Source organism: Rhagoletis pomonella, unplaced genomic scaffold, assembly GCF_013731165.1.
Source record: "Rhagoletis pomonella isolate Grant_MI unplaced genomic scaffold, Rhpom_1.0 Rhpom_scaffold_00008, whole genome shotgun sequence".
NCBI lineage: Eukaryota > Metazoa > Arthropoda > Insecta > Diptera > Tephritidae > Rhagoletis > Rhagoletis pomonella.
This window is the reverse complement of record NW_023458562.1, coordinates 372,667-400,050: the sequence shown is the minus strand read 5'-3', so window position 1 is coordinate 400,050 and position 27,384 is coordinate 372,667. Positions and strand designations below refer to the sequence as shown.

Below are 27,384 nucleotides of genomic sequence, written 5' to 3'. Positions count from 1 at the left end.
TAATAATAATAATAATAATAATAATAATAATAATAATAATAATAATAATAATAATAATAATAATAATAATCCCAACGGTTTTTACCCTCCATTCCCGCCCATCCGCACGAGGGGCGCAGTCCGCATGACGTACGGAACCAGTATTTATTTTCAATTTTTGCGCCGAGTCACGATAGGCAGGAGTTTGTTAAGTGTCGAGATCTAAAACTGTTCAGCTACAGAGCTAAATTCATCATACGATTTTATGTCTTTATTTTAATGATTCATTTATTGAGAGAGGACAGTATCGATTTCTTAATGCTGAAAAGTGGATATGATATATCAAACGTGCTGGAATGAGAGTTAAAATCCTGGCATAAGCAACGGAGTGAGTCGTGCAATTCAAAATTAGTTTTACAAGCTTTCAGAAATAGGGGACAAAAGTGTCTTGATACCCGGCAGTGAACATTAAGGCTAACTTCGCCCAGAAGAAGCGGACTTGAAATTGAGTCTGTTAATAATTTAACTATGAAAATTGTACCAAGCATTTGCCTGCGGCTGGAAACTGTAGGAAGATTAATAAGTTTTAATCGGCTCGTATAAGGTGGAAGGTTATATTGAGAATCCCAACGCAAATTTCTTAAAGCAAAAAGTAGGAATTGTTTTTGAATTGATTCTATCTTGTCTGAGTAAATTTGATACCTTGGATTCCAAACCACCGAACCGTATTCCAGAATTGGCCTAACTAATGTTGTAAACTGGGTTTTAGTGATATAAGGGTCACAAAATTCTTTTGACCGTCGTTTCACAAATGCAAGTACACCTTTAGCCTTGTTGACTGTCACATTAATATGAAGATTAAAATTAAGCTTATGATCCATTGTGATACCAAGGTCCACAAAATTGTATACCTGTTCCAGGTTATGGTTACCTATTGTATAAGAAGCGGGATGAACAGCTCTTCACGAGAAGCACATTACTTTACATTTCTTAGGATTTAGAGTCATAAGATTTACTTGACACCAGCAAGCCAAGCTGTTTAAGTCTGAGTGTAGCAAAGACTATTCTTTAATTGAAACGTACGATTTATAAAGCTTTACATCATCTGCATACATTAAAATTTTGGAAAATTGTATATCTGTAGAAATATCGTTTATAAAAAGCAAGAACAGAATCGGGCCTAGGTGGCTACCTTGAGGGACTCCTGAAGTAACATCAATGACGTCAGAGATAGTATTTTTAAACATTACCATTTGTGATCTATCATAGAGGTATGAAGAGATCCAACGTAGAAAATTAGGTGGAAGCCCAAGAAGATCAAGTTTATAGATGAGCAACGAGTGGCACACTTTGTCAAATGCTTTACTGAAGTCAGTATATATAACATCAAAAGTTTTGCTTTCACTAAATGCTTTTGAGATATAGGATGTTAATTCAAGTAAATTCGTAGAAGTTGATTTGCCCTTGCAAAATCCATGGTGACTATATGAAATGCTGCAACTGATTTGTTATAATTGCTTCAAATAATTTAGGAATTGCAGAAAGCTTAGCTATTCCCCGGTAGTTCTCCACTGAAGATCTGCTACCGCTTTTATGTAACGGGGTTATGAACGATTCCTTCCATATAGTTGGAAAAACGCCCTCTTTAAGAGACAAATTAAATTAAAATTAAATGTTTATACAACAAAAGAAACGCAATGTTATAGTGCAGCTAAAAATGTTGTTTTTACATGTAATTGCTCAGGTATTATAGGGAAATATTCCCTTAATTACATATGTACATGTCTTGGACAGTTAGAATGGGAAATATGCTTTCGAAAAAAGACTGCTGTATTAAAACGTTGATACTGAACATTTAAGCAATGCCATGGGTTCAAACTCGTTACCAGGGGATTTCTGGGGTCGCTGATTACGCATCTGATGCCAGTTTTTCAAAATTCAAAATTGCGGATTCAAAATGGCGTTCAATTTGAAAAAAAATGGCTGGATTGGTTCGAAACTCGAATTAAGTTGCCAAAAAGCACAGGGCGATCATATTAGGCATACATGTAGAGGAAACTTTTTCGGAGCGAAATTTAACTTGGTATCGGGTTTCGATTCGAGTACTTATTCTTCGATACCTACTCAGTACTTGGTTCACAAGTATCGATTGCAAAACTGCTTGGTATCGAACGAAAAGTATCGAGTATGCACTTGTATTTACTCGTATCGTTTCATCCCTACCTAAACCTTTTTGCTTATGAAAAAATATAATTTAGTATGTATTTATTTTAAAATGTTGCAGAACTGTTTTCAGCAACATGTATGTTGCGCACAAGTTATCACAACGAAAAGACGCTAAAAACTAATTTGTTCCATAATTATGGCTGAAATTCAGCTTTTTGGCTTCAAAACATTCCAAAGTGTCATTTAAAACAACCCCTTAGAATAAATATTTAAAACGGCAAGATGTATAAACCAAAATTTCAATGTTGCCTATAGACAGCACCAGGCATGAAAGGGTTAAAAATATGCTGCAGAAAAACAACAGCTTAGCTAAGTAGCAATGACATGCTAAAACAGTAGGGGTATTCTCTGAGTCTTGCAAAGCCCTTGCATGGCGCACAGATTGCACGGATTGCACGGTAAAAACCGGTTTTCGTATGGGACAGCTTTGCAAACCGTGCAATCCGTGCACCGTGCAAGGGCTTTGCAAGACTCAGAGAATACCCCTAGTATGCTTGAGATGAAGTGACATGACAACTTGTTTGAGTTGACGTGACATAGCAATGCATGACATTTTTGAAACTGACATTTTTATAGAAAATGTTGAATTTTGCAATACTTGAATAACCATATATCGACACTTAAGTGGAATATCGACCTATCTCGGCAGCCAGTTCGGAAACACCCTATCTCAGAAAACTTTTCATGAACGCCCTACTTCAGAATTTTATTGAAAAACACCCTATCTCAACGAACATACATTGAGAATGTGTTGAGATTCGGCGTTTTTGAATCGGCAGCTGCATAAATTGTATAATAAGTTTTATAGTTTATTAGTTTCGTATTAAACTGATATCTGAATTCAGAATTTAACAGTTTGAAGCTTGTCAAACTAAGGGTTAAAGAGAAATTACTTAAAGTTTGAGGAAGATATGTCCCACCCGTCACGTTGAGTAAAGAGGTGTAACAATAACTGAACAGCAAATAATAAAAAAGACCACTGATGTCGTTAAGCTCAACTTAAAATATAGAATATCTTATATCTCTATTAGACAAGTGGGCGTGGGACCTGCGATATAAACGGAATTTTTCATACTGCATACCTATGGTAGTATTTGTGGTAGAGTACTGGTGTAAAAGAGATTTAAGAAGTTTGTATGTAGTTTGAAAATATTTTAGCAACGCGTAGAGGTTCTTCGCGTTCGTTTTAAGTAAGTGAAAACACTTGCGTTCTGGTTAAAACGTTATAAATGTTTTATTTGACAATTAAATTATGTTTAAGTACATATATACGAATGCAAATATATATGTTAATTACGTCCGGGATATGATTCTGTGGTGGCCGTTTTCCCGTGTGCGCTCGGTTAGACGGTTGATATCGGAGTGTTCTTCCTTTCTCCACTTTCTTTTTTGCGTTTTTCAGTGTTCTCAGGTGCCTGGATGACGGCAGCCATGATTCCCTAGCTGGATAGTGCGAGCGTCCTTGATTGTCCGGGTATATCGTTGACGTGCAGATTTAAGGATCGTCTCCTTGCTTTTGTTGAACCGTTCTGCAATTAGAAAATACGAAACATAATGCAGAAGGCGGTGTTTGCTTTGCGGCTTAATCTCTTTAATTATTGGACAAAAACAGACTTTATTATTGAAAGCTAATGGAATGGAGCTAGATGTTTTGAGTTAGTGGGGTCTTATTTGTTGTCCTTTGTTTTCAAAGTTTTGCGTCTTACAGGGTGCTCATGGGTTAGAGCTTATGGCATTAGGGTCTCATTTAATGCACTCTATTTTCATAGTTTTGCGGCGAAACCGCTTATCACCCAACCAAATATAGTTTTTTGTGCTAGTATATTATTATTTATTTTTCGGGCTCCGGGTTGGAGAATTTGTGGAAGTATGTCGCTTCCAATAACCAGATCTATGGGTGCTGGTTTGCTAAAGTGGGCGTCAGCTAGTTCATGGGTATTGAACCCTTTGATACATATACGACTTATAGGGGAAGTCGGTATTTGCTCCTTTAATTGCTTGAGTATCACAGCTTGGGTATTTAACTTCCGCTTTGACTTGCGGGCAATTATACTTAGTTCACATACGTTCTTAGTGCTTTTTGAGTTACATCCACCAATTGTAACTACTTCGAACTGTGAGTGTTCGGTTGGGAGCTTCAACCTCTTTTGAGCTGCTGACGAAATAAAGGTTTTTTGGGAGCCTTGGTCAAGCAGTGCTCTTAGTTGAAACTGTTCTCCTCGATGCTCTATTGTCACTATTGCAGTTGGGAGGAGAACTTAGTTTTCTTTGGCAATTTGGAGCGAGTTGACATGCGCGGAGTTTGAGCAGGTGGGTTGCTTTTCCGGCTTGTAGCTTGTTAACTCTTGGGGGCAATCTTTGGTGATCGCATGCGCTATGCTGTGTTGCGCTATTACTTTTTGACTTTGCGTATTGGTTGGGTGGTGATCATAGGTGATCACTTGCTCTTTATTTTGTGGGGCTATGGTCTTTTGGGTATGACCAGAGCTTTCATGTATCTGTCGATCGAGGTAGATCGATTTCTTAATATTTTCTTTTATGCTTGCCTTTTTGGAATGGACATGCAGTAGTGAGTTATGTCTTTTCTGACAATGCATGCAGTTGAATTGTGACTTGCACTCTGCCAAGGTATGATTGAAGGCGAGGCAATTATGGCATAATTTATTAGCTTTAACGAATTTTACGCGCCTTTGTATTGAGAATGTCTTAAATGTTGGACATTTTTTCATAGGATGTGGTGTGTTGCATAAATAGCAAGAAAACACCATCTAAGGATTTGTTTGAAAAACATTGATTTTACCGTTCGATTTTGAGAGATTAGAACTTCTGGGTACACGTTTTGGAAATTTCATTTCTACCCTTTCTAATACTTGAAATAGGGACGTTAGGAATTCGTCCATTTGAGACCATGAGGGAAGATCTCTTCTTGTGGGCAATGATTGCTCCCATTGTATTCGGGTTTCTCTGGGCAATTTGGATTTTACCGGCTTGCCCTTTTGTTTTATACCGGAAATGGTATAATTTCTGCGCGGATGATAATTTGGGGTGGTTTAGGTAGACGGCGGTAAACATATCTCGGAAAGATTGCCATTCTTCATAACCACCGTAGAAAATCTCTGTATCATATGGCGGGAGTTGCAGATACATGTGAGGATTTTCATCTGTGTGCGAATTCTGTGCTTCTCGGGAGTGAGAGCTTGGGGGACTTATAGCTCGGATCAATTTGAGTTGATCTAAGATCTTCGCTTTAGTCATTTCATAAGTATCAATACTAAATTGATACTTGCCTTCCGCCCACGCCAAAAAATTATAATAATACATTTATTTATTTAGTCTTGAAATTATTACATCTCTTACAGACTAGTTACAGGTTAAGATAGACTACCAACTAATTTAACAGGTCATTTAGTAGCATTTTAAATCTTTTTTCACAGAAGGAGAAGTCCAAAATTGAAGAATTTGGGAGCAAGTTAAACTCTTTAAGAGCTCTAACAACAGGAGCATTAGCCGCATAATTGGTCCTCGCTAGCCCAACGTAAAATGTGGCATGATTCCTTAAACAAATATTAGGAATAAGAAAAAATATGCGTTCAAGTAAAAAGGGGCAGTCAACCACCCCGGATATTAAATTAAAAATGAAAGTGAGAGATAGGAAGGTTCTCCTATAATTTAATGTCATGAGATCAATAAGCATACATCTAGATTCATAAGCCCGAACAGGAAGTTCAAAATGAAGGGGGCGCAGAGCGTACTTAATAAAGACTTTTTGCACTCTCTCCAATCGACTTATATGACAGGAATAATACGGACGCCAAATGATAACAGCATATTCAAGCCTCGAGCGCACCAGTGAGGTGAAAAGTGTTTTTAAAGTATACGGATCCGAGAAATCTGAGCTGAAACGTCTGACAAAGGCCAGCATAGAGTAAGACTTAGATAAAGTATAATTAAGATGGCTTTGAAATGAGAACTTCGAGTCAAAGACCACCCCAAGATCAGTGATTTTGGAAACAATGCTTAGTTGTGAGCCTGCAATATAATATGAAGTAGGGATAGGAGAACGGGATTTGGAATAGGAGACATGGGAGCATTTTTTAATATTTAAGGGAAGCATATTTTTCTGGCACCACGCTACAACATTGTCTAGATCACTCTGAAGCTTCAACGAGTCAGCGGAACACGTAATACTACTAAAAATCTTCATGTCATCAGCATACAAAAGAAATTTTGAAAATTTAAAGCAACTAGTAATATCATTGATGAAAATCACAAAAAGAATAGGCCCTAAAATGCTTCCCTGAGGAACGCCTGAAGAAGCAATGAAAGAGTACGACGACACCCCGTCAACTACAACTGAACAAGATCGATTTGAGAGATACGATTTGATCCAGCTTAGAAAACTTGAGTGGAAGCCAAAACTCTGTAACTTCGATAACAATATACGATGGTTAACTTTATCAAACGCTTTCGAAAAATCAGTATACACGGTGTCAACTTGGGCCCGGTTACTAAAAGCTTCAATGCAGTATTCGGAGAAAACTGCTAAATTAGAAGTAGTTGATCTCCCCGACATGAAACCATGCTGATCTACTGAGATGAGACGACTAATGGAAAAGAAAATTTTATTATTTATTATACATTCAAAAAGTTTTGAGACAGTTGAAATTTTGGAAATTGGACGATAATTGGTGATATCATTTTTATTGCCCGATTTAAAAATTGGCGTAATAAGGGAGATTTTCCACGCATTAATGAAAACGCCTTGCTCAAGAGACTTATTAAAAAGCAGCCATATTGGGTAGGCGAGAGCTGAACAATTCTTAAAAAGGTTAGACGACAAACCATCAACATCAGTCTGCGACGACAGTTTGATTTGACGAATCCCCAGTTCAACATCGTCTAAAGAGATTTCAAGAGCCCCAAAGTTTAGCGCGGAACCACTAGCACCAAACCCACTGTAAAAATCACTACTACTCAAATTAGAGTCAGCCTCAAAATTCGAGCTGAAAAAATCCGCAAAGAGATTTGCAGCTACTAATGCTGAATCAGCTTGTGTATCTTTATAAAATACAGCAGAGGGAATACTCGAACACGATTTTTTAGACTTCACAAAACGCCAAAAAGCTTTCGGATTCAGTTTAATATCCTCTTCGAATTTTCTTATATAATTCTGCTTCAAGACTTTACTCAATGATTTAAACTCGTTCAAATATTTTAAATACATTTCTTTGTAAAAAGGAAACCTTGAATTTTTAAATTTTTTGAAAAACTTGTGCACAAATTAAAAGTTTATAGACTCCATGAACAGAAATGCAGAGAATATCCAATAGGGAATCAGTATTCGGCATAGGCACCAAAGTCGCACGAAATTTTCGTCGAACCGCAATTAAAACGCCTCCTCCTCTAGACAGACCAGTTTTTAATGCGTCGCGATCTTTACGAAAAACGCAATATAAATTTTCATCGAAGAATTCACCATCCATAAAGGTATCATTAAGCCAAGTCTCAACTATTACAAAGATATCATAATCCAGGTTTGAACTCATCATAAAGAGTGAGTCGGATTTGGTTCTTAGGCCTGATACATTTTGAAAGTAAATTTTAAGACCTTTGTGAGAATGTGTATTTACTAAATCCCGTGTTGAGGTGGACCGTCCTTGCGAAAAGAACGAAACGGCCGTATCTGAACATTCGTAGGCCAGATGCTGGCGTTAACTACCTTATCGTAGAAGGAGAGCGGCACGCCAAGTTTAAAACTAACTTTAACCAACTCTTGAATATCAACATCCCGCTTAACGAGGGCATAGCACACCACAAACTTAGGGTTGATTTCAGCGTGCTTCGAAACATAGGCGATAATATCAGCATTCGTCACGTTTGAGGAAAAAGGCGACAGATGCAGCCACATCATTTTAGGAGCAACCTGAAGTTCAAGGTTATCACTCGAACCAACCACAATAGGATTGCTCAGATTTCTAATTGAATTTACGACAGCATTCCCACTGGGTGCATTAACTACGCTTACGCCAGCATTCCCACTGGGTGCATTTACTTCGTTCTCGGCAGAGGCATTCGACACAGAAGCAGTAACAGCGGCGGCCGACGTCGACGCCCTTTGTGAAGAACAAGGCGCCAAAAGCGAATGAGCGCAAGACAAACTAGCAGCACCAGCATAAGTGTGAGCACTAGCGAGAGTAGCAGCTTCAACAGCAGGACCAGATGTAGTGTTCGTTGCACTAACAACACTTTTAGCAGCAGTTACTTTATCAACAATCACTTCAGTGCCCACAGCATTGTTTTTGTTTTTATTCGACTTGTCAACTTTCTTGTTGTTATTAGCTTTACCCTTATTTGCATTTTTGCCAACACTACGGCGCAGTTCTTTGAGCTCAGACGTGAGCGAAGCAAGTGAACCAGCAAAACCTTCATCGAAGAGCTTATGGAAATTAGCGAGTTCAGAGCGCACTATTTCTAACTCGCCAAGTAATTTGTTTTTGTCAGCTTGCAGGGAGTGAATACCAGCAACTGCACTTTCTTGCTCTGCTCGCAGACTTTTGAGTTCAGCAAGAATAAATGATAAAACATTATCTGGAAGGTCTTCCTCATCTTTTAGGAAAAGTGAGTCATATGCGGCTTGTAACCGCGCCCAGAGATTGTCAATAGTTTTTCCTTTTATTTCGAGGGCCGACTCTGTGAATTCCTCTATGGGAGAAGAGGTGAGTCTGGCACAATATCTCATAAAGCCATCATTTTCTATATTAAATTTTTGCGCACACGGGTCATGAGATTTTCTTTTTTATGATTTCTTTGCTTCGGCAGAAGTCTGATGCTTTTCAAAGATTTTGGCGGGGGTTGATTTCCTTGGAATTTTGGAACTATTTTTGGGGCTTTGTTCAGCTGGCATTTTGAATATTTGAAGATTAATTTATATTTTGATATGTAAAGGAGGCTCTTAATTCAGCAAATTGTGGTTAATTGTGTTTTTGTGGACTATATGTATTTTTGTGACCAGTGAATTTTACTACTGGGTTTTATTTTTTATTTTCGTGTTATATATATTTATATATATTTTTTCCAATGTGGTTGCAGAGTGTTCCTTTTTGTCTATTTATATTTTTGGGAAACGGTAAATTTGCTGCTGGGTTATCACCGCCAAATTAACTACTGGACTCACTTGCTTAATATGTGTATGTATATATATATATATGTACATATGTATAAGGGCAGCGCAATTTTTTCACTGGGTTTTTAAAATGCATGCGTTAGCAAGTATGTAGGTATAAATATACGATTGTGCGAAAAACTTAGATGAACAAAGTGCATTAAATGACACCAACAATAGTTAGCACTGCTGGGAGCGCAGAGCTCTGATCTATTTGCTCTGCTTTATATTCATAGCCCGAACACAATGAAAACGACGAGCTACAAACCACAGCTGTCAAATTATTTTAACACGTACTCTTATGTAGATAATTATTTTGGCGACGACCGGGCTACGCGACGGCTGTGGTTGTGGCCAGATTAGATCTATTTCTATTTTTTTGGCGACAGATAAGGTTCTTCCTCTTCTTTTATGTCAAATTCATACAAATTCATGATGTCGCTGCCGCGTTCAAAGAAATCATGTCGCCATCGACAAAGCGCTTAGATAATAAAGATGACAAATTGGAAGCTGTGGTCGGTAGCTCGTCGTTTTCAATGTGTTCAGAACTTCAGATATAGTATGTATGCACGGTGCAGCGAACAAAGGTGGCGCCGTCAGTGGTACCGCTACTTTGGTTTTGCCGATTTTGACAGTTGTGGTAACTTGTAAATAAACCTTTGTTTACAAATCAGCGAAAGAGAAATATGAATTATAAGTGAAAAATCAGTTTAAATTGTGTTAATTTGCAATTTGTGAGTGATTTTTGAGTTGAAGACTGCGTAAAAACTAATACAATGAAGTGATGTGTGTTAAATTGCGACAGCCGTCAAGATGCAAGAAGCGTAGATGCAGGTGTAGCGCTGGGACGAATCGCTGCATTTTGTGTACATAGGGCACGGCAAAGCCGTTCCCGAAATATTTCTCTATTATTATATTAACAGCAATTCCTCACAATGATTTTGTTTCTGCTCCACGCAGCCTCCATTAGCAAGTTAACTAATCAATCCCGCAGAGATGCTGCTGCAGTTTTCTGCAGCAGCCTTAATTGCAAAGCAATGGAGTGTACTAAAACGTTTGCTGAAGCAGCCTCAATTGCAAAGCAATGGAGTGTACTAAAACGTTTGCTGAAGCAGCCTCAATTGCAAAGCAATGGAGTGCACTAAAATGTTCACTGTTCTCTAATAGATTAGGTGAAAAATGCAATATTTTCGCATTTAGCAAAATTAAAACACGTTTTTCGCTGTAAAGTGAACTGCTTTGGCAGTTTCAACTCGTTCTTCTTTTCGCTCTATTCGTTGTTTACTTGTGGTACACAAATGTCAACGCCCAGGACGGCGCAATCTTGTATTCTATCATTCTTGGTATGTATGGTGGTACGTATGTTTGTGCAGTTGCAGTATGCTTTGAACTGCACTGCTTGTGGGGGCGAAAAATAGGCGCAAAACGTAAGCCAAAAATATTTGTTAGCAAGTAAGAATGTTTAAGCTGTGCTTTGGAATGCACGCTAATTTGGTTTGAGTATGCGCTTTGTAATTATTCGCAAATATATGATAGGTAGATATATGTATGTAGATAAACAAAGGGAGCACCATGCATGTGCGTATGTATGCCTGTCTATATGTACGTATGTTTGTACGTATATTTAGGCGCTTACTGGGTAAGGTGAACTGATATTATTTTTTATTTTTGTGACAATAGAGCGGAATTTGTGTGTTTACTTTTTTTTATGCTTTTTAAATGGGTGTAATGTATGTATAAGTGGAAGAACTTTATGATCATGAATTTTTACTTCCCTTTTGTTTTCCCGCTTTTTTGCCTTAGAAAGTGGTGCTGGCGATTATTGTTGGTGCTGATCAACTCGCCTTATGTGGGTAAGGCGCTGCTTTTGCCTCTGTTGCTAGTGCGCTAGTTGCTGAGCTCCTGATTGATGTTAATGTTGTTTTTTGATGATGACAGGTTTGGCGGTAACAAATATTTTTTGGTGGCTTTCTGGTCTTTGTTGTTGCTATTTTTTTTATATAGTTTTTTTCGTGCTTTTCCGTTCACCGTCTTTTTGTATTTTTCTTTTGTATATACATATTAATGATTAAGTGACCTAGTCTAAAGTTCACTTAACTTTTGTTTGTGATTTGTAACTTGTATGTTTTCACAGGTGCCTTTCTGTTCACCGTCTTTTGCGTTAAGCGATATTGTTTGTGGATTTGTTTATAATCACTTTTGTGCTTTGTAATAAATGTTCACTTACACAGTTTTTTGTTGTTGTGTCCATATGCCCGTAGGTGCCTTTCGTTACGGCGAAGGAGGACCATGGCAACGCGAAGAGGTTCTTCGCGTTCGTTTTAAGTAAGTGAAAACACTCCTCGCGTTCTGGTTAAAACGTTATAAATGTTTTATTTGACAATTAAATTATGTTTAAGTACATATATACGAATGCAAATATATATGTTAATTACGTCCGGGATATGATTCTGTGGTGGCCGTTTTCCCGTGTGCGCTCGGTTAGACGGTTGATATCGGAGTGTTCTTCCTTTCTCCACTTTCTTTTTGCCGTAACCAAAATACCGCAGGGAGAAGGCAACTATGAAGCGGAGATAGTATTAGGGCGCACACATCATTTTCATCGGAAGATTAAACAATTTTGAAGAGGGTTGCCACGTGTTTAAAAGGTTAAATTTAAGTTACTTTATAAGTTAAATGAATTATTACAATATGAGAACCTATCGCAATGGTTTTGATGAAAAGAAATAATTTCTGAACTACATGTAGGAGGGTTGCCACCTGTTTAAAAGTCCAATTCAACTTGAATTAAGGAATTTATTCAGACAAAGGCGGCTTAAGAAGGTTGTAGTTTGAAAGTATTTTGAAAGGGTTGCCACCTGTTTGAAAAGTCGAATTAATTTATACACAAGTTAAAGTTTCAAAGGAAAGAAGGTTAACAATCTTTTGTTTAAATATTTTTTTAAGTATTTGAATTTTAATTTGAAAATATTTTGAAAGGGGTTAAAATATGTCAAAATCTCTTTTTTTGCGGAGATAACATACGTTTAGTTCAGAGGTTCCCAAACTTTTTTTTCTCGTAGACCCCTTTCAAAAATTTACTGGTTTCGGTGGACCCCCTGCTGACACATTTCTAAATATTCCCAAAGCTCGTAAAAAATTAAATGTGAAAATTAGATCTAACAATGTAAATTTGCATCGCGGGTGAATTCAAAAACTAAACTCAGAGTGGCCAAAATATAAGTAAAATATTTTCTTGTGTTCTCGGAAACTCATCAAATGTTCGGCTCACTGATGACTTTGCGCGTGGAGTATATGTAAAATAGTTTATTTGTGTTAATGGCATCATTTTTATTTTTATCGCTACGAGTTTTAAAGTGATGCGAAAAATATTTATCACATTTTTAAAACATCAAAACGGCCAGGCTTTTTACGCCAAACTTTTAATTTTGAAACTGACAATAGAGAAAAGACCGAGTTTAAAAAAATCGATGACAAATAAGCAAGCAAGCAAGAAACACAAAAAGTGTTCCACTGCCTCATCTTCTTCAAGGCAAGATGGGCAAATGGACTTGTCATTTACGCCTATCAGTCAGGTGTTTGTGCCACGTGAAGTGACCAGCCAGCAGTCCAGCAAGTTGTCTGCAGTGTCGTCTGCTCAGTGACAGCAAAAAATTAGATAGACCTTGTGAACGTGAAGGCAACATGAGTTTTGCCCACCTGCATCCCCTCGATGCCTCTCAGTCATTTCTGAGCGAAGTATTCACCCAGATTCTGATGGTGGCTTCGATTGCCGAAGGTGGGAGTGCTAAAAGTGGTTGCGGACCGAGGAATGCCTGGTCTGAGCCAACTCTGGCCAAATGATCAAATGTCTCATAACCAGGTGTTACAGAGTGACCTGGCACCCAGGTAAAACAACCTCGTTATGTTCACCATCATATTTTAGTCGAGACTTGCATTGCCGAACTAGTTTGGAATACTTAAATAGAGGGCTGGTCAATGCCTTAAGGGCAGCTTGGTTGTCACTGCAGTCACGTAAACTTCTTCCCCTCCACATATGTTCCACCACGTAGTCCATGGCTTTGAGTATTGCAATTACCTCAGCCTGGAAGACCGAAACATATTCCCCCACAGAAAAGTGAAGCTTATCTCCATTAACCTCGAAAAAGACCCCAGATCATGACCCAGAGTCAGTTTTTGAGCCATCAGTGAAGATTCGACAATGTGTGAGTCCGGTCTCAGCGATGGAATCAACCAGCACTCAGTCTCAGGGAACATTTGTTTAATATTAAATTTGCGCGGTTGACCGAAATGGAAGCGAACAGCAATACAAATTTATTATAGTAATAATTCCAATTAAAACGTGCTGTATAAAGAAAACCAACCAATTTTGATTTTACGTTAAATGAATTATTCGTTTATACGGTTTTTCTAACCGATGTGAGAAATAAAAACCGATTGGAAAACAAATTCAAGTCAATACACTTTTCATTTTCAACCCGTATTGAAATTTTGTTTATGCAACCGTTTTGAATCACAGCGAACTGAGTCAAAGCGCTTTATGTGCCGGTATAAACAAGGTATACAAGCACTTTTAAACACATAACACATTTTCGCCAAAAAATGCACTTACCACAACTGAAGCGCTGAACCATGAATATCAAGTAAACTACAAGTACTTTTATACAAACTATGTATGTACATTAGGGTGGTTCAAAAATACACGTGAAAAAGTAAAGTCGGAATTTTTATGCTCTCACCCCCTCACGGTGGGCAGGAAGCGAAGATAGGTTGCATAAAAATGTCGACAAAATCTGAAAGCAGGGTTGTATTTGTTGATATCTTAAGGTTAAGAATCCGCTTAAATTGAAATCCTAGCTGCTCCTGTTTTAAAGATATCCACATTTTATATACTTCTGATAGGATATATTTGCAAAAGAGGAAGGCGTACTTCTCGATAATTAGAGCATATTTATACGAAAAGAAATCTCATACAAATCTGTTCCCCTTTTTTAACTCACTAAAACGGATCAAATCAATGTGAAACATTTTCATTTTTTCCTACCGAAAGAATAATTGATCGAGATTTATTGGGCGCTACCGGTATACAACTTAGATAAAACACCACAATTACCTTTTTCTGTAGCGTGAACTTTCTCATTACAGACACTTTCAATATCGCAATATATTTATGTATGTATACAATATTGTATGCTATATAATACGGTAGTCATTTTTTATTAAAGGTTTGTTGCTATAAGCAAGTAGCGCAGGCAAGTCGCACTGCGCTTGTGCAAGAAATAAAAATGCTCTAACTTAGGCCAACGGTACTCCTCATAATAAGTAAATAAATTCAAAGCTTGTATGAGATTTATTTTGGTATTTATGTACTCTTCTGTCAGGAAATAATTACTATTGTACATCCAGAACACAAATGCGATCATAAAGAAAATCGCATGAAAGTATGCGCTTTGTGTGTAGGGCTGCCAGACGTCCCGGTTTTCCCGGACATGTCCCGGTTTTAGACTATTTGTCCCGGTGTCCCGGTCCAACCTTAAAATGTCCCGGGTTTCATTTAAGTGTCCCGGTTTTCGATTTGATTGCATAAATTTTGCTTAAAAATGACTACGCTGAGAGAAAAAACGCGTTGTAATATTAAGAAAAATTTTATGAATTTACTGGAGAAAATAACGCATAGCAAAAACATATTTTTTATTTGATTATCGTTTTGAAATGTTCGTACTTAAAAACAATACTTTCATACCACGCACACGTGGTGTTGAATCAAACTGAACATTTGAATGCACATTTACATGTCTGGCTGTAGCTGAGTGCACGAAGATGCTTGCCACAATTTGATAATTTCCAGAGCGTCAGGGTTCAAATCCCATTACAGACAGCATGGAATTTAAATAAATTTTTCTTTTAACTTAATTATGAAAAAGCATCCGTTAAGTGCAAAGCGCTTCATTTTAATATTGGCGTATTTCAATTGAATATTTCTATACTAAATACTAAAATTTGTATACTTAAATTATTACGAGTTGGGTTGGTGCTCTTTCATATGCGATTTTTTTTTAAATGTAGCACGTTTTGCATAAGCAATAGTTGATGATTAATATAACTATGTACCTAGCGTTGCCATTTTAGCCGTTTTCCGGCTAGATTTAGCCGGTTATGATAGCAACTAGCCGGAGAAAATTCGATCTAGCCGGCAGCCGATTTGTTAGCCGGTTTGTAAAAAAAAGTTAGCCGTTTTTAGCCGATTTTACTATTTGCCTAATTTTCAGGTGCAAAAAGTAAACAAGTTGTTCGAAAGCAATAATGCAGACCCAATGAAGATTTTTAATGAACTCAATGGCCCGTAGTCATAGTCAAAATAAAGTCGACTTTAAAGTTAGTTGCAGCTTTTTGACATAATTTTCAATGGGATATCTGTCAAAAAAGCTGCAACTAACTTTAAAGTCCAATGTTTTACTTTCGCATCTATGATCCCTAGTGGTTATTAGCGCGGACACATTTGATCCTATATGCTCCCCGTTGGAACCATACCTTGCTCCATTTCCTCAGTTTTATCACAGTTTTGAAGAGTATTTAAAAACAAAAGTAAGCACAAACGCTTTTGACCACGAAGCCGAGAAAATAATTCGAGAAAATGGTCGCTATTTTATTATCACTTTAATAAAGGAATTACGCCAACGCCTCCCTACAAATATTGCCACACTAAAAAAAATTGACTTTTTTCGGTTGGAAATGCATTAAGAGTAATTAAACCAAAGATATTTGTCCAAGTACAGCAACAAAAACACAAATATAATGCCGACGAAATAACATCCATAGAGATGCAATGGCAACGGTTAACGTTACATACCTGGAGTAATTTAGACTCAACTGTAAAATTTTGGGCCGAAGTTTATCAATTTCGAAATGCCTTAGGAGAAAACCCTTTTGCTGACCTTTGCAACCTAGTTTTTAGTTTTCTTGTTTTGCCTATAAGTAATGCAGAAGTAGAGCGAATATTTAGTTCAATGAATATAATAAAAACTAAGCAAAGATATCCAATGTGCGTTAAAACGTTAAACGCTATTTTATATATAAGATACGGTTTAAAACGTGAAGAAAAATGCTGCCATAATTTTACTGTAGATGACGATCTCTTAAAATTAATGAATTCAGGTGATATATACAATAGTGATTTATTTGATGATGAGGAATATACACTCGATATAAATTAATGGTGTTAACTAGTCTTTCGTTTCTTGCGATTTATTTAAATAAAGTATGTGGATTTTCACTAAAACATTTTAGCCGTTTTTAGCCGCTTTTTTTTGCCAATCTAGCCGGTCGGCCCAAAAAGTTCTGGCAACACTGACCTAAATACGTTAAAATGACATGCACAGAGTTTTACAATTATAGCAAAAGCCAGAAGTTTTGAAACAAGCTCACAGCAACGAAACAAATGACTGATATTTTAATATTACCTTGTATTTATTTTTTTTTTTTTCGTGAAACCTAGATTACTTATAAGTACCGTGCCGTACAAAATTATTGGCTCAGAGACACTTTCATCTGATCACAATTTCTAATCAGATCTTTTAGAAAAATGTTTAAAATGTAGCTTTTGAGCCAATTAGTAAAGTGCAAGTCTGAAGTTACCAGAAAATTTCGTTGATTTTTTGCAATTATTTATTCTTTGCTGACAGTGTCTTCCACATACAAAAAAATGTCGAACATACCAAATATATTGCCTCGTTCAAAGCCATGAGCAAAATCGTGAATACATGGTTTTCCGCAAAACAAGCGGATCTTAGTAATTTTGATAAAAATCTTAACGAACTCCGCACAGCTTTGAAAAGTACTGGAATTTCTCAAACTGTCAAAATCCATTTTATCCTTAAACATTTAAAGCAATCTATTTCATTCTTGAATAACGATGGTTTAGGATTATGGTCCGAGCAGGCCGGGAAGTCAGTTCATAGGGAATTCATTAAATTCTTGGATAGATTCAAAATAAATATGATTGATAAACCAACTTTTGTGAGTCGCCTGAAGAAAACTGTAATGACATTTTCATTCCAGCATATATAAAAACTTAACTAAATAATAAAAAATTTAAATACTAAAATGTGCGACTATATTATATGGTAAGCCAACAAAAAAATAAAAGGAAACAAAAAACAAATATAAAAAAATAAAGCAAGAAAAATATATAAAAAAATAAAACCAAAAAAAGAACAAAGAGGTGCAAAGTAAGTTGCCTCTACGTGGTGCGCCTTGGAAACGATTGAAACCGGCTAAAAACTTACATAAACTTATATTTTCACATAATATATATACAGACATTTACTCACACATACATTGTTGAATATTTAATGCACAAGGATGTTTTTCTCTTTCGCAAAAGTCGGTCCTATCATAACTATGTAAAATGTTGATATCTTTAAAACAGGAGCAGCTAGGATTTCAATTCAAAGGGATTCTTAACCTAAAAATATCAACAAATACAACCCTGCTTTCAGTTTTTGTCGACATTTTTATGCAACCTATCTTTGCTTCCTGCCCACCGTGCCCTAGGATTGTTCTATATCGAAAAAAATATACCCCTATTTTTTTTATTTTGAAATAAAAAAATATTTAGAAGTCGCTCAAAGCGCTCAAAGTTTTCCATGTATTTTTATATGGGGAAAAAACAACTTTTCGTAGAAATGGTATAGAATTCTTAAAAATCAATATTTTTCTATGAGAGAACTCAATTTGTCTGCAGCAGATTCCCAATAATAATACCAAAATTTTTATTTAACCATTTTTTCATCGCAACTTTAATTTATAGGTCCGCCAAAAACCCACAAAAACCCCGAAAAATTCAATGGGGGGACCAATAAAAAATCGTTAGTATTAAAAAATGGTTAAATAAACAATTGGGTCTTATTACTGAAAGTCTCCTGAAGAGAACCAGTGTTTTCCGATCGAAAAATATTAGTTTTCAAGAATTCTATACCATTTTTACGAAAAGTTGTTTTTTTCTCATATAAAAGTACATGGAAAACTTTGAGCGCTTTGAGCGACCTCTAAATATTTTTTGATTTCAAAATAAAAAAATAGGGGTATAGGGTGAGAGCATTACAATTCCGAGTTTACTGTTTTTGGACCACCCTAATGTACATACTACGCATTATAGCATTATGCTTGCACTATATAAATACATACATACATTCGATTGCGATTTTTTGCAATCGAAGCAATTATTATGTAGTTTTACTTAATAAATTTTATTTATTTTGTAAAAAGGAGGTCCAGGATAATTTCGTTTTTTGTAGATCAGCATGAAGCAAAAGGCAATATGTACATACATATGTATTTACATAATTTTCCTTTTGTCGTGTAAACATCTTTTACATAAAGTTTGTTCGAGATATATATTACCCTCAAGGATATAATTAGTATTTCAGAAACTAAAAAATGTACTTCAGGAACCGGATTAGTCAATTGAATTTCAGAAAAAAAAAAATTCCATCGATAACTTAAAGTTGTGATACAAAATGGCTAGAGGCGTCGCTCTATAGGCAAAACACGAGTTTTTTTCAAAATCGTAGATCTTCGCTTAGAAAAGAGATAATGGAATGAAAATTTTTTTATCGTGAAGATAAATGATCATATAATATAGGAAAACTAGAGAGAAGTTACAAAAACAATAACTTAACCCTCAAAATACCGTTCAAAATGTCACTTTTTTTAATTTTGGATTTTGGCTCCCATTCCACTAGAAAACACTATATTTAATACACCATTAGCACTTTTTCTGAAAGATTTCTCTTTATTTTATCTTAAGACTCGATGCTTGGGACATTGGATGCTGTACCCGAGTGGCCAGATTGGAAAAAGAAAAGCTACCTTTAAACTCTAATAACTCGTAAACTATCAGCTTTCACAAAAAAATGTATATAACAAAAATGGTTATACTAGTCGATATCTTTACGAAAGTGCAGCATTTAACCCTTTAATGCAGAGTCTGTCATATATGAAACGCTTTTTAATCCTTTCAAGGCAGAGGCAAAATGGTTCTCAATATGTTTTCAACGCACTTTTTATTTATTTTTATTTCTTATTTTATTTTTTTATTTTTTATTTTTTTTTTTTATTATTATTTTACTATGGAAAAATTTTCTACGATTAATGTCTACGTCAACATGAGAAAAAGCACGTCCAAAAGCATATTGAGAACCTTTTTCCTCTGCCTTGAAAGGGTTAAAAAGCGTTTCATATATGACAAACTCTGCATTTAGGTTGAAATTACATGCCAACTGGCATATCAACTAAGAATAGTGCATCCGGGTGAAAGGTGGTAGAATGCTGAATGGCTCTACCACAATCGCCGCCGACAACCATTGTTTTTGCCTCGTCAGTAAGACGCTCCAAATAGGCAGGAGATGTTTGCATGGTAAAAGGCGGAATATAGACTTTCGCTTCATACTTATTCGACAAATAACACACTTATCCTGGTTCTCCATTTTAATACAATTTTTTTTATATTTTTTTTTTAAGAAATTGATTATTTTAAGAGCAACACAATTGAACGAAAGCAAAACAAAAAACGTTCGATATAAGCCATTTAAAAAAATATAAATGTATTCATATGTACATTAGAGTGGTCCACGAAATCCTTTTTTTTTAATATTATTCAGTGCTCACGCAAACTTCTGTTCCTTTTGCTAAAAAATGAAAGTACATAACTTGATTTTAAAAAATATAATAAAATTTAGAGGTCGCTCAAGTCCATTTTTGTTTTGCTTAAGATTACTCGTCCTTCAATCCGTGTGCACGCGAAATTCCTCTGGAAATTTAAGGTTTGTAAAATCGTATAATATGCTTTCGAGGCCGCTGAATACAGTAGGAGAGTTATTTTTTCGATCCGGCACTTACCTTTTTAGATAATACGAATAAATTATAAAAAAAAACGAGAAAAAAACCCGAAATGGAACTTTAAAATGTGATTATTTTTTAAAAAAAATTTATTTGATTTTACGTCAATCATGATACATATAGCCATAACCTTAGCGAACAAAACGAGTCATCGCAGATGATTTTGTGTTCATTACTTCTCGAGATATCGGCAAATTATTGAACCTGAATCTAGATGCGTGGCTGATGCCTGTATTTAAAAAACGTACCGCTTTAAATTTTCGGACTTTGCAAATTTGTTCGAGGTGTTATTTGATACTTTCAAGGTCGCTGAGTGTGCTGAAATAGTTTTTTTTTTCGCTACGTCCCAAATATCGAGAAGCAACCAAAAAAAACACGTAAAAATATAAAACTTTCTCGATTACAAAAGGGGATAAAACAATTTTTTTTTAATTTCAAGAGGATAAACAAATTGTTTTTTCGCTAAGTCCCAAATGTCGAGAAACAACTTAAAAAAAACGTAAAAATATTAAAAATATAAAATTTTCTCGATTACAGGAGAGGATAAAACAATTTTTTTTTTAATTATTCAGGCTCACGAACATTTGTGTTCCTTTGACCTAACATGAAAGAAATTAAGACGTCGCTGGTAGATATTATTAAATTAGTTTATATTTTATTTTCCAATGTTAAAACAAATTGCAAGAAACCTTAAATTATGGGATGTTATTGTCTAGTTTTCAACAACTTGTAGTAAACACTGTTTCTGATTATTACTCTTTATGATAACTAAATGCAACATGATTAAACAATTTGTTTCACAAAATTTAAACTCTTGGCATAAGGATCGATATGACATAAACCCCATTTAGGTTACTAAGGTAAACATATACCTCTTCAGTTATCGAGAAACATTTTTTCCGTTTTTTTTTTAAATTTTTTACGTTTTTTTTATTTTTTTTAATATCTCGCGACCTAGCGAAAAAAAACTTTTTCTGCACACTCAGCGACCTTGAAAGTATCAGATAACACCTCGAAAAAATTTGCAAAGTCCGAAAATTTAAAGCGGTACGTTTTTTAAATACAGGCATCAGCCACGCATCTAGATTCAGGTTCAATAATTTGCAGATATCTCTAGAAGTAATGAACACAAAATCCTCTGCGATGACTCATTTTGTTCGCTAAGGTTATGGCTATACGTATCATCATTGACGTAAAATCAAATAAATTTTTTCTATGAAATAATCACATTTTAAAGTTCAATTTGGGGTTTTTTTCTCGTTTTTTTTTATAATTTATTCGTATTATCTAATAAGGTAAGAGCCGGATCGAAAAAATAACTCTCCTAGTGTATTCAGCGGCCTCGAAAGCATATTATAAGATCTTACAAAACTTAAATTTCCAGTGGAATTTCGCGTGCGCACTGATTGAAGGATGAGTAATTTTAAGCAAAACAAAAATTAACTTGAGCGACCTCTAAATTTTATTATTTTTTGATGCTTTCCATTTCTAGACAACCGGTCAGGTACGAGCAAGATTTTTAATTCCGACCAAACTCAAATACATTGTTTGTTGGTCCAAATAATGAGGCACGTATTTTTTCTTTTGGCTCGGAAAAATTTTTCGACCGAATTAAACGCGATTTTGTTTTTCAGGGAAAAATCGATTATTCGAATCGACAGTGAGAATTTTTTTTAAATGCCCATAACTTTGTCAAAATTTAATAGATTCCAACAATGGTTTTACTCAAATTTCAGTAGTTCTTGTCACTTCAAGATAGAATGATATAATTATTGATTTTCATTATTTAACAATAAACAAAAAGTGCAATTTTTTTTTTTATTTAATTTCTCAAAAAGTGTATTTTCTTTTTCTCTCAAACTTTTTTTACCGGGAAAGGGACACTTTGAGCTACAATCAACCCAAATCTCTAATAGCGAAGATTTTTTTTTCTGAGTTATGATTTTTTATAGAAAATATACGTTTTTGTCGTACATACTGCAGTATTCTTATAATGTTTATCTAAATGGAGCATATGTATGTAATATATCAGCAAAAAGTACAACCGTGATCATTTTTTGTGTATCAAATAGATATTAGAACGCACTTTCCACCATACAGTTTCGATTATAAAAAGCGGGAAAATGTGATTTTGTATTTCGAAACTGTATGGTGGAAAGTGTGTTCTAATATCTATTTGATACACAAAAAATGATTTGCTGATATATTACATATATATGTTCCATTTAGTTAAATAATATAAGAATATTGTAGTATGTACCACAAAAACGTATATTTTCTATAAAAAATCATAACTCAGAAAAAAAAAATTGGGTTGATTGTAGTTAAATGTGTCTCTTTCCCGGTAAAAAAGTTTGAGAGAAAAAAAATACACTTTTTGAGAAATTAAATTTAAAAAAATTTGCACTTTTTGTTTGTTGTTAAATAAAAAATTTTAAATAATGAAAATCAATAATTATATCATTCTATCTTGAAGTGACAAGAATTACTGACATTTGAGTAAAAACATTGTTGGAATCTATTAAATTTTGCCAAAGTTATGGGCATTTTAAAAATACATTCTCTCTCTCAATTCGAATAATCGATTTTTGCCTGAAAAACAAAATCGCGTTTAATTCGGCCGAAAAATTTTTCCGAGCCGAAAGAAAAAATGCGTGTCTCATTATTTGGACCAACAAACAAAGTATTTGAGTTTGGTCGAAATTAAAAATCATGCTCGTACCTGACCGGTTGTCTGGAAATTGAAAGCATCTTTTTAAAATCAAGTTATGTACTTTCAGTTGAATTCAAATCTGCACTAAAATTTAATTAGGCTGTAAAACTGCATGCCAAATTTCAGATTAAGAATTTTGCAAATTTTATGTAAATTAGTTGAAATTTTTGGAATTTTTCAAACTTTTGTACAAGGTTTGAAATTCGGACCTACATGGTTTTTCTTAAGTAGATATCGAACGATTTGTACATTTTGACAGTCGCAGAGTGGTTTCGTCTAAAAATTTGTATCAGCTCAATGAGAAAATTTCCAAACAACCTCGCTCTGCGCGGTGTCCTTGAACCAGATTCAACTCAATCGGTCTGGAACGATGGAATTTCCGATTAGACAATTTTGGAGGGGTGTTACCGAGTTGGAATACGTGAAGTTCAAAATCATGGCAAGTGCCGCTTTCAAAAACGGTAACTTTTTCGATTTTCAGCCGATATTTCGCATTTAAGTATAGTATAAATAAGACTGTATATGAGTATTTTTTTAAATATCGAGCTCGAAACGCTAAAATAACGTAAACGACATTTTCTCAAAATTTTCTGTTTGTTGCAGAAATATTCCTTGAGCATTCAGATGCATTTCTGCATAAAAAATAATAATAATTTAAAAAGAAAGTCGCTTACGTTATTTTGGCGGTTAGGGCTCGATATGTATAAGCATGTATGGCCTGTGGGGAATTTCGTAGTCAACAATACAATAGCCAACTTTTAGTCCACTACTAACGGCCTACTTTCATCTAGCTTCAAAAAAATTAACTATAAATACTTATTATTTTTTGGGTGTTCTTTTATTGGTTAGTTTTTTTCACTTATAATATAAACCATATACCAAGTATTTTCATGGAATGCGTAAAATAGTTTTTATTGTATTAGTCAAATGCGTTCCTTTAAGCTCAGATGGACTGTATGCAAGAAACTCGTCTTCTATTGATTTCTGAATTTCCCCTGTTGTAGATAACCTCGAATCTCTATGAAGGTCGCTCTACAATTTTAAGCTCAAAATATTTGGTGAACCATGGGAAAATCATTACGATGACAACATTTAGAAAACACGTGTTGACTTCGGAACCGTTCTATGTTTCACTTGCACGGAAATGACCTTACCACACTTGCATGTGTATCTAGGCATGCGCTTTCGCATTTATTGGATTTTATAAAAGCTATGTGACTATTAAATAATCAAATTTAACAAAATTTTATAATTTCTCTAATCTTCCAACTAAATTTAAGGAAAAATCCGGGCCCGTTGGGAAACAGCCCCACACTATATGCACATATATGTATAAATATGTATACAATCGACTTGTATATATGTAAATATATATACTTATTCATCGAGAACCTTATCGAAAAACCTACCTGAAAATCGAAAAAGTTACCGTTTTTGAAATCAGCACTTGCCATGATTTTGAACTTCACATGTTCGAACACTGGAACACCCCCCTAAAATAGTCTAATGGGAAATTCCATCGTTCCAGACCGATTCAGTTGAATCTGGTTCAAGGACACCGTGCTCTGTATCTGTCAAAATGGGGAAATCGGTACAGATGTACAAATCGGGTGAACCCTGCTTTAGCTAACGAGCTATACTTTCATAAAAAAATAAACCTTGAATAAACAATGAAAAAATTGCCAAAACTTGTTAAAATGTCGCGTTCCTATTTATACCTTCGGGCGTCCACCAGGTTTCTCGCAAATTCATAATTTTTTAGGTGTTTTAAACATTTTTAATTTTAATTTACTCGCACTGAATTGTATTGTAACATAATTTTTCATTTGTTTTTTAGGAAGAACACCAGTGGCAACTCAACTCCCTCTGGTATACGCACTCCTCGAAAAGGTTCTGCAGATCCAACAATAAGCTCAACTTTGCGATCTCAAACACAACGAGGATCAACGCCCGTGAACAAGCGTGAACCATTTCGGCTTTAAAACTTTTAAGACCACTTGTCGTAAATGCAGTAGCTGAAAAGAACTCCACTTGTCATTTCACTACGGTATTATGGTTGGCATTAAAGTTGAAAAGTACCAATCTAAAAAGACAACGAAAAATTTAGTAACATAATATTTTCATAAGGAAATTTACAATTTGCTACTGATAAATTTAGCAACTTTCTTGTACTTTTATCTTTTTAACACCGAATTTAAATGTAACCAAACAAAATTCGGTTTTCACACGATACAAATAACAGAACCGCATGTTTTCGTATTTAGTTTAAACTTTTTAGTTTTTGTTTTATTTAAACCACGAACTATAAAACAAATTTGTAGTCTGCGCATAAGAACACCTACCAGTCTATTATCTTATTCAAACTTTAAGATATAACTAGTTTCATATACATACATATTATTAAGTGTACAAACAAGTTTTATATTCTCGTCTTATGTAAAGTTAATACATAACTAATATTTTTAACGTACTAAGCTCCTATGTATTCTTATCTGATTTGATTAAAGAACTAATTTGTTTTGAATCAGTATATTATGTTTTTCTTGAGGTCGGGTTGTGCCGAAGCTTATTGGTGTAATACCAGCGGTACGCGGTGTAACGACAAACGGCGGCCAAAACAGTAAACGTGAAAAAGTAAACGGTGTCGGTAACGTCAAAAAACGCTGTCTAAACGGAGATTAGTGTCAACCAGACTTTGAGCAACCGGCCCTAAATATGTATGGAAAAAGGTGAAGTTCTGATTGTGGGTGGAAGTATTAAATTTAATTTAATTTAAATCAAACTTGCTCCTACATTTTTTTCAGCTTCAAAGTATAAAACCGAAAAAATTTCGAGATCGGGTTACTGCAAGTTGGTCAAATTTTAATGAAACATGACTTACAGCTTTATTTTTTATTGAATAAAGCACTAAAATGAAATGAAACTTATATCAAATTTAATTACTATGGTTATGGTTATGGCTATGGTATGGCACTACTAATTCAGCCTTTAAGATTAAGTGGGATGTATCTCGAAAATAGTTGCAGCTTAAAACTCAACTTTATCTCGACTATGCTATGGCTTAAATTTCCATATGGTTGCATTCTATAGGTTCGCTCTTCCACATAAATATGTGTCGGCCGAGCTTCTCCTCCGATTTGTGGCTTGCGCCTTGATGTCGCACAAAGGGGAGAGACCTACAGTTTTATGTACGCTCATATTCTTAAAAAAAGTAGCTTTAAAATAGGTTTATAAGTTGAAAAAATATACGAAAACGTCTTTACGCCTACTTTATTTTTTATGAATAAGACCATTATATTACATTCGTACGACAGCCGGTTCTACGTACTGGAATTACTCGGGTTTTACTCGACCAAGGGCTGTTTCGGCGATCTAACACCGTTTAGGTCGGCGAAATATTTAAAGCGTTGGTCGTCCATAGGGCTACATCTGCTACATACTCTTCTGCTCAGGGTTGGCATCGAGTCAAACCTTGGGCCAAACACCTGCTGCGTGTGCCAGAGACGGCTACACCACAACTCCACCTCAATCGGGTGTAATGCTTGCAACGGCTGGAGTCACCTCCGAGTCTGCTGAGGCTTAAGCACTTACCGGCAGTGGACCACATCACTTGTGGCTCCCTGTTGCTCAACGGGATCTTCCTTCACAGCACACCCAAATCCGCCTGAGCAGCTCAACACAAACACAACAGCAGCACAATAGACCATACAACAGACACAACCGCATTACCACCACCACGCCGCCGCCAACAACTCTTCGTTCCTCTAACAATCTGCACAGTGTGTCAGACCAGGATTTTCCGTAATGTGCAAGTGCAACACCTGCCTTGGCTGGTGCCACTTTAGGCATGTTCAGGTCTGCGCACCACGCGAGATTGGACGAGGAACTTCGGGGGCCCATGTTGCGCTGCCCGGTCGCAAGTTTTTACTGCGACGCCTCCCACTACCACCACAGGGCGGCACCTTCCACATAAGCACCCACAGCCAACGGCGGGCAGGCAGCACCCATCACTCGCACTCCACATAACTTTAAGTGTCCGTATTCACACGAAGCTCCTACAATTCAACAGAACATGCTACAGAGAAAGATCGAGTATAACCGTCTTTATGGGCTGGTATGGAATATAAATAGCTGCGGTCCAAGAGACGAAGTTGCACAGCAATTCAACATTGTTGAATTACGCCGGATACAATGTTCACCATGGAGATCGCGAGCAAAATAAAGGTGGTGGCGTAGCGCTCATCACACGCCACACCGTACAGTATCGCCGCATCGAAGCAGGCATCAACCGCAGGGATAACATCCTAGCATCTCGGGGTATTTCTATCCGGTCAGGCGATGTCAAGCTCGAAATATTTAACGTTTATATACCCCCCGTTACCAGCTGCTAGGTGCGCTCCACAGA

At 35.8% G+C, this 27,384-nt stretch overlaps 1 protein-coding gene across 1 annotated transcript in view; it reads left to right on the top strand.

Annotated features, from left to right (window-relative positions):
• Positions 1–25,509, top strand: part of LOC118744098 (microtubule-actin cross-linking factor 1) — a 719,134-nt gene extending 693,625 nt beyond the window's left edge. Inside the window, 1 exon segment of the mRNA XM_036476824.1 lies at positions 24,817–25,509. Within this exon segment, the coding sequence (XP_036332717.1) occupies positions 24,817–24,961 (145 nt within the window). The 3' untranslated portion in view covers positions 24,962–25,509.
• Positions 25,510–27,384: the final 1,875 nt, after the last annotated feature.